We start from the raw sequence: 16,069 nt of genomic DNA, 5'->3' as shown, positions 1-16,069 counted from the left end.
TCGGTGGTTGCTCAGGGTTAAGGGAGGGGGAATTAACACAGGAGCACAGAGGACTTTCAGGGCAATGAAAATCTTGTGGAAGACACTGTAATGTATGTGACATATGTCACTACATGGGTGTCCAACCTCTGGGAATGGACACCATGAAGAGGGAACGTGAACCACGGACTCTGGTGGTGGTGTGTCAGCACAGGTCCATCAGCTGTGACAAACGTCCCGCTCTGGTGGGGGTGTTGACAGTGGAGGAGGCTGTGCATGAGCAGAAACAAAGGGTATACGGGAGCTCCCTGGACCTTCCGCTCCATTTTGCTGTGAACTTGAACTACCCTAAAACCAAAGCCCATGTTTGAAACTGCTCTCCCTCCAAGCAGTTCTAACGCCCCTCTATTGTCCAGGAAAGAGGGGGCGGCCCGTGGGGGGTGCGAGTCACTTCATTGCCTTTAGACTAAACCGGGCCAGGATTAACAGTGTTCATAGGAATTTCTTTAAAACCACAACCCTTTTAATACCAGCACAACAGGCAGCAAAACCATTCCTGAAAGTGCTGCTGCAAGTGGGCATTGAGTGCAGGGAGCAAGTGACTACAAATGATGGGCGTTTCTCTCTGGAGTGATGAAAACGTTCTAAAATTAGATTGTGTCGACAACTGCAAATATATTAATAACCATGGAGTGGGCCAGTGTCTAACTCAATAGAGCGTTTAAGAACGTATCAAGGTCTGCCTGAGTGGCTCACTGGGTTGGAGCATCATCCCATACACCAAAAGGTTGCAGGTTCGAGCCCTGGTCCAGATGCGTACAAGCCCAGCCCAGGCATGTACAGGAGGCAATCGATCAATGCCTCTTTCTTCCTCCTTCTCTCTCTTTCTCCCTCTCCCCTCAAATCAATAAACATATCCTCGGGTGAGGATTTTTTTTAAAAAAAGCATTGGAGTCTATATCCTTAAGGAAGTCAACATTTTCTAGAGCAACCCAGCAAATCTGCTGCTAAATTTTCATCTCGTCTCCAGTGCAAATATCCTCGAGAGTCAGCCCAGGATGGCCAGAGTATGGAGATCACTTACAGCTCTATCTGATAACCAGCCAAGGGGACGAGAAGCCACTCAGCACCTAGGTTTCTCCCTAGAGGGTAAGGTGCCAGAGGGGAGACACTTCCTTTCATTCAGGAGATGTAACCTCTCCCCAGGGGAACGTCTATACAGACCCCAACCACCAGCCACTGAGACAAGTCATGAGAGTAAATCACATTCTCTAAAAAGTCACTACTTACTCTCTATTCTCTGTCACTGTTGACTGAGGAATAAGACACCTAGAACACTTTTTAAATGAACAATAGAGATGCTTAGAGTCCATAAGGAATATACGATTAAATAACAGCACCGTTACTGTGTTCATACTCAAAGGCAGGCACCTGAATGGCAAGCCTCTAACTTGGCCTACGGGGGAGAGTGAAAAACTGGTCAAAGAAGAGCTTGGAATGTTGTTTAAAAACCACCCTAAGACCTAGATCAACGACCTGAGAGCAGGGTGACTAATCTATGCACCCAGGACAGTTCTGGCTGATGCCTGTCGTCCTGGCATAAATAATAATTATGAACAGCTGGCCTGTCCCTCGCAGTCCTCCCCTGATTCGAACAACAAAGTATACGTTCAGCTCTCAAGGTGAACTGCAGGTAGGATGGGTTGTGCTGATCCTGGCTGTGGGATCGGCTTGGCTGGACGCTGCCAACTGGCTGTTGACCAGAGAAGCTCTACAAGGCCCACTGGCCAGGCAGCCCGCCCTTAGAGCCACCCACCTGCATGTTATGGGATGACATTAGCCAACGATCACTCTACAGTGACCTGCTCAAATTAACGTGGCTGGAGTCACAAGGCCGGGGCAATGGCTCCAGTCTCCCACTCTCTCGCGCCTGCCGGGACTTTGAGTCTAACTCTCAGGCTCAGACGTGTGGAGGTAAGACCACCTCCTGGAACAGTTTTGCTCATCAGTCTCCTAAATCTCCTGCTTCCAATATACTGTCATCTACTTGTAAGTTAGACCTCCCCTGGGTTTCCTTTATTTAGATTTGAGACCTGCACCCTAAACCTGCCATTCGTTGTATGACATTGTTTTTAAATCCATTTCAAAATAAAGCCATTCACACAGCCAGGTCGAAAGCAGTTGAGTCCTGAAGGCATTCCCTCCAGCGCTAGAGGTCCCAGGCCAGGTGGCCCTGATGACTCGGGACTTAAAGGCTTGTTCATTTAGGTAGAATAACATGTGTGTGTGTGTGAGGGGCTGACAGCATGTTTTCAGGCTGAGGTAAGGTGCCGGTGTCCTTGTGTGGCATTGCCACAAGGAGCCCATGGGGACACACCGATAACGCTGTGGCCCAGGGCCAAGCCACTGTGACTTCTGTGCAAGTGGATATGGTAAGCTCTAACCCTGTCTTGCCCAGTACATGCCACGTGTCTACGGCCAAACAGGTTAACGTCTCTCCTGTCTCAGGAAAGTCTACACCAGATGCAAAGTGTATTGAACGACTGTTTCTCCCCATTGCACACGCTGCTGTTCCCATAATGCCTCCTTGTTTTCACCCTGATGTATCTGGAAGAAAGAGACCAATTCAAAAAACAGCACCATTTCTGTCACTTGATATACTCAGGACAGCGCGTTTTCTGGTTGACATGAAGTTACTATGTAATCCTGCTTAGTATTTAAGAAGCACTTCAACACGTGACAATGTCTTTGGGTTGCCTTAGTGAGGAATTCTGCTATCTACATTCGCATTAGCTAAAATAGCGTTCTGGACATAATCGCATGAGATAAGAGTTTCCTTTGGGTGTCCATTGATATTTCCCAGAAAAGAGAGATTAGGGGTGTTTTGTCTAATGAGTCACCCAGTTTGGAGAAAAGGGACAGCAGTCTGCCATGGCAGTTGCTGAGGAAGGCCTCCCCCCACCCCCGCTCTGCAGAGAGCAGGCCGCGGCAGGGGCGCCAGCACTGTGGGCACAGGAGAGGCTGGGATGCTGCTATGCACAGCTCTCTGCGAGGCAGCCCGAGGGCAGGCCCCTCCCCATGAGAGGGCAGGTCAGCATCCTCAAACGCAAACTTCCCAGCCTCCCTGTAAAAACTTCCACGTGAAAAAAAATGTTCTATGTAGGAGGACAAACCCAAGTTTCCTGCATGAATACTTGGCTGAAAAGACAGCACCCAGATGTGAGATCTGCTTGCTCCGAGCAGACCTGTGGCTGCGATTTTTCAAGATTAGCAGTAAGGTATTTCATTTCAGTTTAAGTATGGTTTTAGTTTGGTTCGTAATAGTACAAAAAGAAACACCAGGAAGAGTTTTATCTATAATACTAAGCGAACGAAGTGTCCCAAAGTTTGTTCACACACCAACATCCTTGGTCATTTGGGGGAAGATGAGAGCAAACAGCATGGCCTCTGATTACCAAGGACCGAAACAGAATCAAAGACCCAGAGAAAAAATAATCCACCACAGATTTTCTGTGAGCTTGTTTTATTTACTGGACCCTCACTGTTCCTTGAAGTGGGGACCCACTTACTTCTGCAATGACCAAATTAAGACTATCCATAAAAAAATGCTCTTTTTTGGGGTTGTGTATGTCTGCCAATATACTAAGTGATGTATGGCATATAAATGGTATCTCAATAAAGCTGTTAAAAGTGCTTTGGCTTTTTTTCAGCAAAAGTTTTTAAAAATCACAAATAAGAAAAAAAAATAAAAGCTCCTTGTTTGCTAACACAAGCCATGGCAGTGTCTTCATCCAGATAAGTAGGTCCACCCCAGGTGGGGTGGGGGTGCTTTTCAAGGTCTGCTGAGATGTACTGTAACTCGGCTTTTTGTTATCACAGCTACTGAGGCAGGATCGGGAGTGAGGGACAGGCGCCACGGTGGGAACTCACTTGGAACAGGGGCTGATCACAGTCGGTGTAGGTGGGTAAACCAAGGCAACATTCACTCGCTCACTGCCGTTCTTGGGGCAAATGATCTCTGCCACTCCCTCCGGTCTGGGCTGACTCAGCAGCTCCCCTGCAGGAGGAGAGAGAAAAATGCATTAAGGAGATTTGCCTTCACAGTGGGACAAGATGACAGAGAAATACAGAGCTGGGGTTGAAGGAAGCAAGGGGAGGACAGGTAGTGAGGAAGCGCAGGGGCCACAGATGACGGGCCCAGAAACGAATGTGCAACCGGAACCGCAGCCTCGGCTTGGCTCCCACGCACACTGCGGCCACGCTCATCGGCATTACCATGGGAGCATCCTGGGGGCGTGGCAGGAAGCCCCCAGTTCCGGACAAAGACAACACCTGCCAATATTCTCCTCACCTTGCTTTTCACAGACTGACTCCGGACACCTTTATCTATATGTCAGGCAAGCGGAACCAGGGTCCCCTGGGTCCCAGGGTCCTGAGGAACACGGGCTGCCAAGGAGGTGCTCCTGATGAGGACTGGGCAGGTGGGACACAGGCCTTTCCACAGAGCCCTGCAGGCAGGACCTGGAGACGCAGCCACTAAGGTGTTACCCAGATAAATACCCACCTTCAGTGCAGCAAGAGGATTTCCTGGGGAGGTCTGTGTGCGGATTTGAAAAGACCAAACAATCCGATCCCATTGCCATGCGGTCTAGTAAAAACAGTTAACTAGCATAATGGGTTAACTACCAAAATGCTGCAAGGAAATCTGTGTGCCCTGCATGACCCAGATAGAATGTCTCTCCAACTAGATTGTTAAATCCCTAGGAGCAGCAATGACTTCCATTCTTCGTGTGTGTCCGCCCCCTTGCCCAGTGGCCCTTCCTCTGTGACCACGGCCAGCATGGTGCTCTCGCTCGAACAGAGCGCAGTAGCTTCTGGTTGATGCCAGTGCCCATTATTGCCTAAATTGGCCTCCTTAAGCACAGGAAGTGAATAAAGCAAACCAAGGACACACAATGCGTGCCTACAGGAGGGAGGCGCCACTGAAATCAAAGCCAAGTCCACGGTGGCCATCACTTGTACCGCCGATTAAAAACTCTAGGGGCCCAAAAGTTTATGCCAACATGTGGTGACACAGAAATACTCTGCCTCAAAACCCTGTGTCTCTGAACATCTCCCCTTCAGCTGAACACACACTGATGGACATTCTTTCACACCAGCACCGAACCAAGCAAGAGCTTGAAAGGTACGTCTCTTCTCATCTCGACAATGTCCCTGTGGGGTTCACCCCCACTTTACAGACACGAAGCTCAGGCACAGGCAGGCTATGTGGCCAGCGAGCGGCAGACCTGGTATGTGACCTTGGGGACCCATCTCACGGGTGTTCACCCTTCACTACCACCCTCTAATTCCTCCCCAAAGTGGGGGCTGCTGCTTGTTTATATCAGAGCACATCTTTCTTAGAAGAACAATCTAACAACACTATTTTTAAATAACGAACTCAGCATTGACATGTCTTTTATGAAAGACACTGATTTCCCAACTTGAACATTTTTTACACAGCTTTGCATAATAGGAATCAAATGTAATTTGAGTTCCTTCACCAAACTACTGCAAACACCAAAACTTGCTGCAAAATTTAATTTACCATGACTAGCTCATATCACAGGCATCTGAACTATATCAGAAGTATACTCCAATACCAGTTAAGATCCCGAAATGTAGAAATGCAAGTTAAAAATGTAAACAGTAAGTGTTATCTAAGTGGGAAAAAAAAGCCACAGTAACAGCAATGTTAGAGCTGGACTGGAACTTGGAAGTCATCCAGTCCAAACAGCACTTTACGAGTCAGAAGCTCTCTGGGTTAAACAGATTTGCTCCGAGGCCCAGAGAGAGCGGTGCGTCTTTACATCAGCCAACCCGCCATGAGCCACAGAGCTCGGCTTGCCACAGGAAGGTGCTCTGGGTGCCCCGGGCCTCTTAATAGCCCTGGTCCTGGACCGCCCTCCCCTGATGCCTCCCCGGATATTTTCAATTTGTACTTTCTGTCCCACGAGTGCCCACGTGGCCTGAACAGAGCCCGGCTGGACCTCTCTGGTTTCTCCCGAACTTTGTGTGCTGCCTGAGTGCCCAGGGTATATATGCAGATGTCAAGCCTGACCCCAAGCACCTTCCCGGGCACCAGCTGGCTCAGCAGGCTTCCTCGCTGGGCATGTTGTAGGTGCTGGCGAGCCAGATGCCAGAGAATTTAGAATAAGTTACAGTGGACTATTAGGCATTGGTTATTCATTTCTGTTACACCAGCAGCCTTACTGTCCCTCCCCGCACTGCCCAGGCCCCCAGCCAGTATCACGCAGTACCAGGCAGCTGGCTTGGTCTGGGTCCTATACCTCGGAGCATGGCCAGCCACCGAGACAGAGAACACTCGTCAAAGGCCCCAAGAAGTTTCATGTACGTGAGTAATTCACTTGACACTATGGAAAACTGAGCAGAACAGTTCACAATCTCTGGTACAACTGTGCACTCCAAAGGACTACAGCATGGTGACAGTAATCTGGGGATTTAAGAAACATGCCCAACCGCTCAATTAAGAAAATAACAGAAACGGCTTTTTCCTTTCCACACAAAACCTATCTTATCATGAATACAAAGCGTGGTTCATAGCACATAAAATAGAAGCTCATCGCCTCAAATTTCTTTACCAAAAATTTGATTTTAAACTACAGTACAGCTATGCACTGAGTATCTGCATAGGGAGCCCTTTCTGCGTGTGAGGCATTATTGAAGATGAGGGATACAGGAGTCCAGGGCAAGGTCTCAGACGTGCAGGGCCTCAGCCCTGGAAAGTCGGGTAAGGGGAAAAAAGCCCCCCAGTCCTGCACCATGGGTGCCCCCCAGGAACATTATATGAGATGCTAGAAAGGTGATGAGAAGGATGGGCTGGTACGAACTTGCAGGATTGGAAAAGACCTTGAAGAGTGAGGAATATTGACTCAGAAGACCCAGTAACACTCAGATCAGAACGGAAAATAATACGTGTGCTTTGCCCTAGGACCGTGATGTCACACAGACCAACCTGAAAAACACCAATTAACCTCAGAAGAAAAAAATAATCACAATAGTAGCTCATACTTATTGAACATTTATTACGTGTTTTTACCATTTACCATAAATGTATTATCTCAGTCCTCATCACAACCCTCTGAAGCAAGTGGAACATCATCCTCATTATAAACAGGAGAAGAGTGATATTCTGAGGGGTCACGTGTTCATTGGTGACGGTCACAAGGAGGGAGTGGCAGTGCCAGAATCTGAACCCAGGACCATGTGACTCCATTCTTATTCTCCGATGAGTCACTGTCCTGTACCTGGGAGAGTGTGATGACACATTAGATAACACGTGGAGATCTCAACATTGTATACAGCATCTAGTAAACTCTCCACACTATTATTATAGTGATCAGGTTTTATAAAAGCATACTGTTCCAAATATATAAAGAACTCCCATGAATATGTGATCAGCACCCAGATTCTTAATGGCAAAGCAATACACAAGGATTGCGCCATAAATTAAGTGCAAAACACCACCCCACCAGAAATTTTAAAACTTCACATGAAAAAAATTAGAGCTATTTACATGTGTCAGCAATAGCAAATAAAAAGGATAAATGCCTAAGTTACATTTACCAAAGAGAGACAGAGAGAAAGGAAGGAACGGCCATGTGACCTGGTATCGTTCCATTTTCAGGAACTTGCTCCGAGAAGTAGGCCTGGCTTTCTGACAACAATCATACAATGACGACTCAGAGCAACACTGTTTCTAAAACAGTGAAAACTTGGTAACCCTCCCAGATGTAACAATGGGGAAATGATTAAACTATGGCACATTAATCAGATGGAATGCTCTGTCATCATTAAAAATCGTAAGACTGACACTTCAATGTGCAAATGTAAACTTGGAAGCACATTCCAATCAGAAACATAAATGGACAGAGCAACACAAATGAATTTCGAGTGAAATGGGTCATTCCAGATGAGGAGGTCCTGAGACAGTCCGTTCACTTGTATGTTTGAGTGAATAATTAAGAAAGGCTGAAGTGTGCCAGTTTTAACTGCTGGCGCTTCCCCCTCTGCCGGAGATTTTCTGTTCGTGCGCAGCTACGATGTGATCCATCTTCCTGATGATGCGGGAATGTGGTCCGGGGAACAGACCACCGCATTAACTGAAGCTGTGTTAAGTCCCTACACGCTTTCCTGTGCCCGTTAAACTTAACAGAAAACTATTCTTAATTACTCTTGCTCAAGATTTCCAGCATAAAAAATGCTGGCAAACCCATCAAACTGTCCGGCCCCAACCTGTGAAAGAACTCCAAGTTTTACTATGATTTTTTTAAAAAAGCAACCAAAGATAAGTAGAACAAGTTCAACTTTCTCTGCTTATCATCAGAACTCTCAAATATTAGGCACACGTGAAAGTACTAAAGATTTTTTACACCGATGACCCAAACCACAATATTAAAAGCCCCAAAACTTTCTTCCCAGTGCAAAAAAACCCCACTTCCTACTCCAAAGATAATGATCTAGGTTATGACCACCCCTCCAAACAGCAACAGTAGTCTTGAAATTAAACCAGGTATATAGGTTCTATTACATAAGGTAGTAGGGTATCCAGGTGTTTTAAAGGCTTCTTTCAGCTCTAATATTCTAAAACTCATGCCCCTCCAGCCCTGGAGTGCAGTGCTGTCTGTTAATCGAGTGTGATTCTGGATGTGGCTCAGATGAGACGCCAAAAGCACACATCCCAGGCCTCCTCGGGGCGAGGGCCGCGTCCCGTGGATCAGGGGCAGGAAGGTCCCTGCAAGCCCAGCAGGTTTTCTGAGACAGGAAGCACAGCAGAACTCCTTGGTCACCTTTACACAGAACAGGAAAGCAGGGTTGAGATAAAAGGACGCTTTGTCTTCAGACAAAATGAAGTCCAGAAAGTCTGTACACACACAGCAGAAGGAAACATCTAAAAACGTGCCACTGCGTCCACTGAAGCGCACGAGCAAAGGAAGCAGGAACGATGTAATGACGTGAGACCTGATACAAGGAGACCTCTGGCTGCTGTGCAGAGAGGCAAGCTGAGGGCAGGGACGACACCCTTAGGAGGCTCACGCAGGAGCGCAGGCAGGAGAGGGTGGGGACCCGATCCGGAGAGGAGCCAGGGAGAGGGGGAGACTCATATGTTTTATGGACAGTCAGCAGGACTTGCCGATGAACTGGATGTGGGGGTCAGAGGCAGAGAAGGTCAAGGATGACTCCACACCTTTGGTTTGAGACACTGGCAGACGGTGGCACTATTCTCAAGACTGAAAGAAAAGGTGGTTTGTGGGAGACGTGGACACTGACTAGTAGACAGACACGGGAACAGATAATCACGTGTGCTATTCTGACTTCCCAGGAGAAGGTTAAAGCTGGAGGTTTTAGAGATTTGGGAGGGATCGGCCAGTTAGGGGACATTTAAAGGCCTAAGAGTAGATGGCATTGCCTAGAAAAGTGAGTAGACAAACAAGAGAAAGGAACCTCAGACAAAGCCCTGGGGGGTGCTGAAAATTCAGAGGCTGGGAAGAGGAACAGAGACCAGCCAGGAACTGCCAGGGGACAGAAGGAAAAGAAGAATGTGGCTTCACAAAAGGAAGAAAAAAGTAACCGGCTATACCAAATTCTGCTGAGCGGACAAGCAAACTAACAACAGAAAAGGGAGCCCGGGCCAGGAGGTCCCTGGAGCCTTTGGTGGAAGCAGCCTCAGTGGGGGGGGGGGGGGGTGAAGGTGTAACTGAAGAGTCCCTGCCTCAGTGAGGAGTGGGAAGTGGATGGAGACCACGACCAGAGACGCTGTGAATGGGCAGGGAGACAGAGGTGCGGGCGAATGAGCAAAGGGAAGGAGGAGGGAAAGATCCTGAGACTCAGGATTCAAAGGAGAAGAGGGACCCTGGCGGGAGATGACCGGACCGCCCACTCCTTTTCTGTGATGGGCTTTATGAGAAGAAAGCCATCTGCACAGTAGGCGACTCCGTTTTTAAAAATAGTGACAGTGAAATAACGACTGCTTGCTACTTAAATCAGGTTTTTACCAAAAATGGAAAAGCAAACGGAAACCCTTTAATCACACTAATCAAGTGGATGCACCTGCTGGTCCTCCAGAACCGGCAGGACGCAGTGGACTCTGGGCACAGTCGGCCTTAGTTCCTCTCCTGACCAGGTTTGTTGGCCGCACGGGTCAGTCAGGGTCTCACCATGAGACAGAAGGCACAGAGGGAGGCCTCATACAAACAATTAGAGACTTTTTCACAGGAATTTATTAGCAAGAGGAAAGAGCACTCTAAAGAACACCCTAAGGCTGAGGGGGACTACCTAAGGAAGAAAACCTTGGATGTGGGCCCCCTCTCCCCAGACCCGGTTGGACAAGGCATGGCACAGCCCCCTGGATGGCGGAGAGGTTGGCTGGGTGGCCCCAGGCCAGACTAGTCCACAGTCAGCTGACAGAGCTGGCAGGCACCTGTCCTCTGGGGAACGACAAAGTTCTCGGAAAGCTGGGTGGCCAACCCACAGATCCAACAGGAATCTTCCAGCTGGGCCACTGGGAAGTCAGCTGTCGGGCTCATAGGTGTGGTCCAGACCTCAGCCACATACACTCTAGGGAGTTCTGGGATTCGGGGAGTGGTCCCCCAAACTGCAGGATGCTGCATTCTCTCTGTGAGCAGAGTTTGCTGTTGGCTCAATTAGTTCCTCTTGGAAATGAGTCAAACTGATAGGACCTCTTCACTAGCCACATCCTACGGGATGAATTCCAAAGGCAGCTGCAAACACGTGCACCATCAGAAACCGTGAGCCTCTTCTGGAACTGCTCTTTAAGTTTCAACACACAGCCCTGCAGTTCTTGCAAAGGTCAAAATTCCGCGAGTTCTAGACAATTTACCAGTGTCCGGCCATTGGCAGAATTCTCCAGTCCAGTTTTGAATCTGAGTGCTGGGACATCTTTTTAAAAAACACTCAGAAATGCTCTTGTGTGCCATGATCTTTGGGGACAACTTGTAAAGTCTTATCAGTAAGACACTATAATCTATAAGCCAAACAAGCAGGCCAATGGGGTTCTTAAAGATATCCTTGAACGAGGGGCAGAACTCAGTATCTATCTTCTGTGAGTTCGCGTGGCCTGGTCATCAGCTACACAAAACAAACTAAACTGAAACACTTCGCTTCAACTTCTTCCCAACATCCTCCCAAACGGTGGTAGTGGTGACAGGCACGGGCAGAAGGAAAAATGCAGATCACACCCTCAACGACTTCTATGACTTACGATGATCCCCACCTGTGACGTCCTCGGACTCTCCTGATGGATAACGTAACTGAAGCCACACACAGGCCCCAGATGGGCACAAACGACAGCTTAAATTTTTCCTCTTACAGCATCTGCAGTGAAGAAGCTGAACTTTCCCTCGTTCAGCCCAGTTCCGGACAGAGACAACCGTCCTAATAGCAACATCTGCTTGTCATTACATACAGCTTTCTCGTTGTTGCTGGTCTGAGGGACAGGAGATGACCAGATGCCTCGGGTATGCTAAGCCAAGAAGAGTGGTGTCTGGTCCATGGGGCCCCTCCCCGATCAACAACCACTCAGGTCTCTTCTGGATCAAAACAGTTGCGACCTCGGGCACAGCACCTCTTCCACAGCATCCGACTAATGTTCAACCCAGGAAAAGAAATCCGTCTGAGCTCAGTCACGTCCTTCTTATGAGAAGCTGACATGCCGCTTTCCTATGTCTTTTTGTTTTTATTTGCACACGTCCAATTTTCTTCCCGACTGCTACCTCGTGCTGGGCTATTTGAAATTCCCTCTCCGACAGCCCCTCCCTCTCATTCCAACACCTGCAGCGGAACAAAAGCCTCCCCCAAGCTGTTCTGCCTAGACCCTCTCCACCTGCTGAAAAAGCCTCAGATCTCTGTATCTTTTGAGTTCCCCAGAAAAGTTTCCTTCCCCAAATCACAGCACTGGGATGAAGAGAAACTTAGGGAAGATTCCACTCTGACAAATGAGTATCCCTGGGACCGGAATAAACATCTGGCACAGCAGGGGAACCTGGCTCGTGTGGCATTTATTAGTATGTAGGAGAAATTTCTCCAGGGAAGTCACAGGGAGCTAAGGCGCCTTACCAGGAAGGGCTTTGCTTTTGGTTCTAAAAAAGGGAACAATAGCAAAATAAAAGGTTTTGGGATATCAAAGTTCTTCCTACTTCCTGTTCTCGGCATCTTCATCAGCTTCACATTAGACCGGATAATATACAAAATGCAATAATCCCCAAACAAGAGACCCTGTCTTTAGATTCTCTATGAGGTTTTTCTAGAAGGGCTAAAAATGACCCACCCTGTGTCCTAGAAATGTAAAACCATGAAGGCACCACTTGAAGCTTAAATGAGGTGGTTTTATGACAAGAAAGCCTTTGTATCAATGGCAAACACACTTTCAAAACCCACTGGCCAAGAGAGGTGGGAAGGGTTAGCCCTAAAAGGTACAGACAGATTCATGCAAGTAAATCAAGAGTGGGTCACATGGTGGGAGGGGAACGCTTCCTTCCAAGGCTGAGTCAGAGACAATATCTAAGGCCTCCTACAACGCTCTTCTCTTAGTGACGACTATGAAGGAATGAAGTGAATGAATCATTCACACACATACAGGGTGGGCCGAAAGTAGGCTGACAGTTGTTCGTACGAAAAACTATACAATAATGAACACAAGAGTGAACTCGGTGTTTCACAACTGTCAACCTACTTTTGCCCCACCCGGTCCACATATCTCACCGGAGGCCAGACCAGGAGTTAACGGCTGGGCTGTAGTGGTCCTGCACATAGGCACGACCCTCAGAAAGTGCATGGAGGTCCTCTACCACCCCCACCCCGCCGACCCCTGAAAGGTCAGGCATCATCTCACCCCAGTCCCGGCCGACTCAGGGCAGAGGGACAGACGGCCCTGCCTCTTCCTGCCACCCCTTCGCTCCTCTCGCCTCCCCTCAGATGTGTGTGCCTGCCACTTGGATCCATTTTCACTGCTAAGGGTTTATATAAATACAAATCCACCCAAGAAAGGAAAAATATTTCCCTTTTTCCTGCTCTGGATAAAGTTCCAGCAGACTTGGCCAAGGATTAGACATGCTTCACAGATCAAAGTGTGTTTGGGAGAGGGGGCGGGAGGGAGATCAGAGCCCAGGCCCAGCCTGGCCTTCCCTTTCTCGAAATGCAGGTCAGGATTAGGAAAAGCCCAGCGGCCGGAACGCCGTGCTTTCCGAAGGCCACTCTTTATTTGGATGGCCTGTCACCTACTTTTTACTGGAAGGGGTTCCAGGCCCTGAGACATTCATGCACACGGCATAAAAGCATCCAGACGAAAACTGTCTCCCTCCAACATTAGTTTTCTTTTCAACTGAAAATGGGAGGAACTTTTGTGACCTCAACTGAAATTCGAAACACTACCCGAGAGGCCTTATCAAAATCTGCCTGATTCTGAAATACCCAGGGAGCCACTGGAAGTCCTCAGAAATGATCAGAAACCGTTTATTTTTTTTCTGGTCTCCTACCAGGGAAGATGGCAAGATTTTCTGCAAAGTCATTTTCTCTGAGGAAGGGAAGGAGGAGGAAGAGAGGTAAATATCAGGCTGGGCAGAGGCAGATCAGAAGGGCCAGGCCGATGAGAGAAAATCTACAGAAGTGAGATCTGGACAGGACAGCATAGCCTCAAGGCTGGTGGGAATCTCGCGATGGTTCGGCTTCCCATTTTGCACGTGAACAACATCTCCCACATGTACAGCCCAGCAGCACAGGGGATGTGGTCCAGCTGGGTCCTCTCCCAACAGGAGGTTTTCTTCATCGACTCCCCCACCCAAGCTTCATTCCCAGAAGGTCCGGCCAGGACTGGAGGCCACTTTCAACAAGCAAAAAGCATCTGCAATGACCTGGAAAGCAGTAAATTGCATGGACAATCAACACTGAGCTCTCCTCAGCCTCTCCAGCCTCTTAAAGGTTGTAATTATGCACAAGAAAGAGTTCTTTGTATGTCCATTGTACCCCACCTGCAAGCCGGTGCGGCTTGGCTTCCAGACCAGAGCCTACACCTGGACAGACAAGGAGAAGGAAGGGCACAGTCACAGCAGCAACACAGCCCGTTACCAAGTATGCGATGGCCAAATAAGACCGGGTCGAAGGCAGGAGCAGTGCCAGAGGGGCCGCTTCTGGGGGCAGCTCAGCACACAGTGAAACCACCACCTCACGAGGCCACTGGCCTCGCCAAGGCCTCAGTTTACCTCCAGTCCTGAACTCTTGCCTGAGTATTAGACTGCGATCAAACACATCCACTAAACATCGCCACCTGGATGTTGATGTGGTTTGGTCCAAGTCAAACTCTTCGCGCCCGCTGGTCCTGCCCCCCAAAGTCAGTCCTTTCCCAGGATTCCCCGTACCTGAAAATGTCCGCTCCATCCTTCCAGTACCTTTGGACAAAAAACGCAGGCTCAGACTTCCCTCCGCCCTTCGCCCACATGCACACCAAATGCCTCAGCACATCCCATTACTCTGCCTTCGAACCCACACAGCACGTGACCCTTCACCAGCTCCCAAGTGCACACGCCATCCGTCCACCGGGCGTACATTGGTGGACGGTGTGTCTCTTCTAGAATGTGAACTCCATGAGCCCGGGGGTGTCTCTTGTTCACGGTTGTATCCCAAGCATCCGGGGCAGAGCCTGGCACACAGCAGGCCTTGGACAGACAGGGAATAATGGAACCGACCATTTCATGTCGAAACAGCCTAAGTGCCCGTTGGTAGATGAGTGGGTTAAAAAAACTGTGGTATGTTTACACAGTGGAATACAGTACGGCAGAAAGAAAGAACTCCTACCTTTTGCTATAGCGTGGATGGAACTAGAAACTATTGTGCTTAGTGAAATAAACCAGTTGGTGAAAGACAAATATGATATGACCTCACTTAGAAGAGGAATCTAATGAACAAAGTAAACTAATGAGCAAAATAGAACCAAAGACATGGAAACATCGAATAGACTGACAGCTGCCAGAGGGGAGGGGGCAGAGGGATAACGGTGGTAAGAAGGGAAAGGGATCAGTCAAAAAACATGTATGAATGACCCACGGACATGGACAATGGTGTGGGGGTGGGCTGTGGAGAGGCAGTAGGGGGAAGAGGGTAAAGGGGAAAAAATGGGACAACTGTAATAGAATAACAATAACAAAAACATTTTTTAAAAAATCGCCCTGGCTGGTGTGGCTCAGTGGATTGAGTGCCAGCCTGCAAACCAAAGGGTGACTGGTTCCATTCCCAGTCAGGGCTCGTGCCTGGGTTGCGGGCCAGGTTCCCAGTAGTGGGTACGTGAGAGGCAACCACACATTGATGTTTCCCTCCCTCTCTAAAAAATTAAAAATAAATTTAAAAAGAAAAAAATAAACAACCCACTAAAGAAAACTAGGCAAAGGTTTGAACAGATACTTCACCAAAGAAAAGACACCAATGACCAATAAGCACAGGAAGAGATACTCAACTTCATGCAGTATTGGGGAAGCACAGACAAACCCGCCACAAGACACCGCTCACACCTATGAGGACAGGAAACTGGAAGAGGCTGCCGGCACCCAATGTCAGAGTGTGTGGAGGGACTGGGACTCTCACACTGCTGGTGGCGCTTCTTAAAAAGTTGAAGTATACACCTACTGTGTGACACAGCTCTTTACTCCTGGATATTTACCCCAAGGAAAAGAAAGCATGAATACATCCTAAGACTTACACATGAATGTTCACAGCAGCTTCATATGAAGTGGCCAGAAACGAACAGGAACCTGAATGTCCATTGAGGTTGGCCGATAACGAATCGTGGTGCAGGGTGCAATGAACTACTGCTCAGCAACAAAAGGATGGACTATGGGTGAGTAGATCACAGTGCATCTGAAGATCCCTGTGCTGAGTGAATACAGCCAGACTGAAAAAGTGTCCATATGTACAACCCCATTACATGAAACTCTAGAAAATGCAAGGTAATCTACAGTGACAGAAGGCAGAATCAGTGGTTGCCTGGGGCAGAAGTTGGGGACAGAAAGGGACAGGGAGAGGA

At 48.4% G+C, this 16,069-nt stretch overlaps 1 protein-coding gene across 2 annotated transcripts in view; it reads right to left on the bottom strand.

The window, feature by feature from the left end:
• MFHAS1 (multifunctional ROCO family signaling regulator 1) overlaps positions 1 to 16,069 on the bottom strand; it is a 67,453-nt gene that overhangs the window by 8,656 nt on the left and 42,728 nt on the right. For both annotated transcript variants that reach the window (XR_005080079.2, XM_037128809.2), the window contains exon 2: positions 3,910 to 4,036. Coding sequence is in view for 1 of the 2 variants with exons in the window: in XM_037128809.2 (XP_036984704.2) it covers positions 3,910 to 4,036 (127 nt within the window). In the remaining variant the exon portion in view is untranslated. The remainder of the gene's footprint in view (positions 1 to 3,909; positions 4,037 to 16,069) is intronic.

The sequence above is a fragment of the Artibeus jamaicensis genome, unplaced genomic scaffold, assembly GCF_021234435.1.
Source record: "Artibeus jamaicensis isolate MK-2021 breed Jamaican fruit bat unplaced genomic scaffold, CSHL_Jam_final scaffold_833, whole genome shotgun sequence".
Classification (NCBI taxonomy): Eukaryota; Metazoa; Chordata; class Mammalia; order Chiroptera; family Phyllostomidae; genus Artibeus; species Artibeus jamaicensis.
This window is presented reverse-complemented; position numbering and strand designations above follow the sequence as displayed.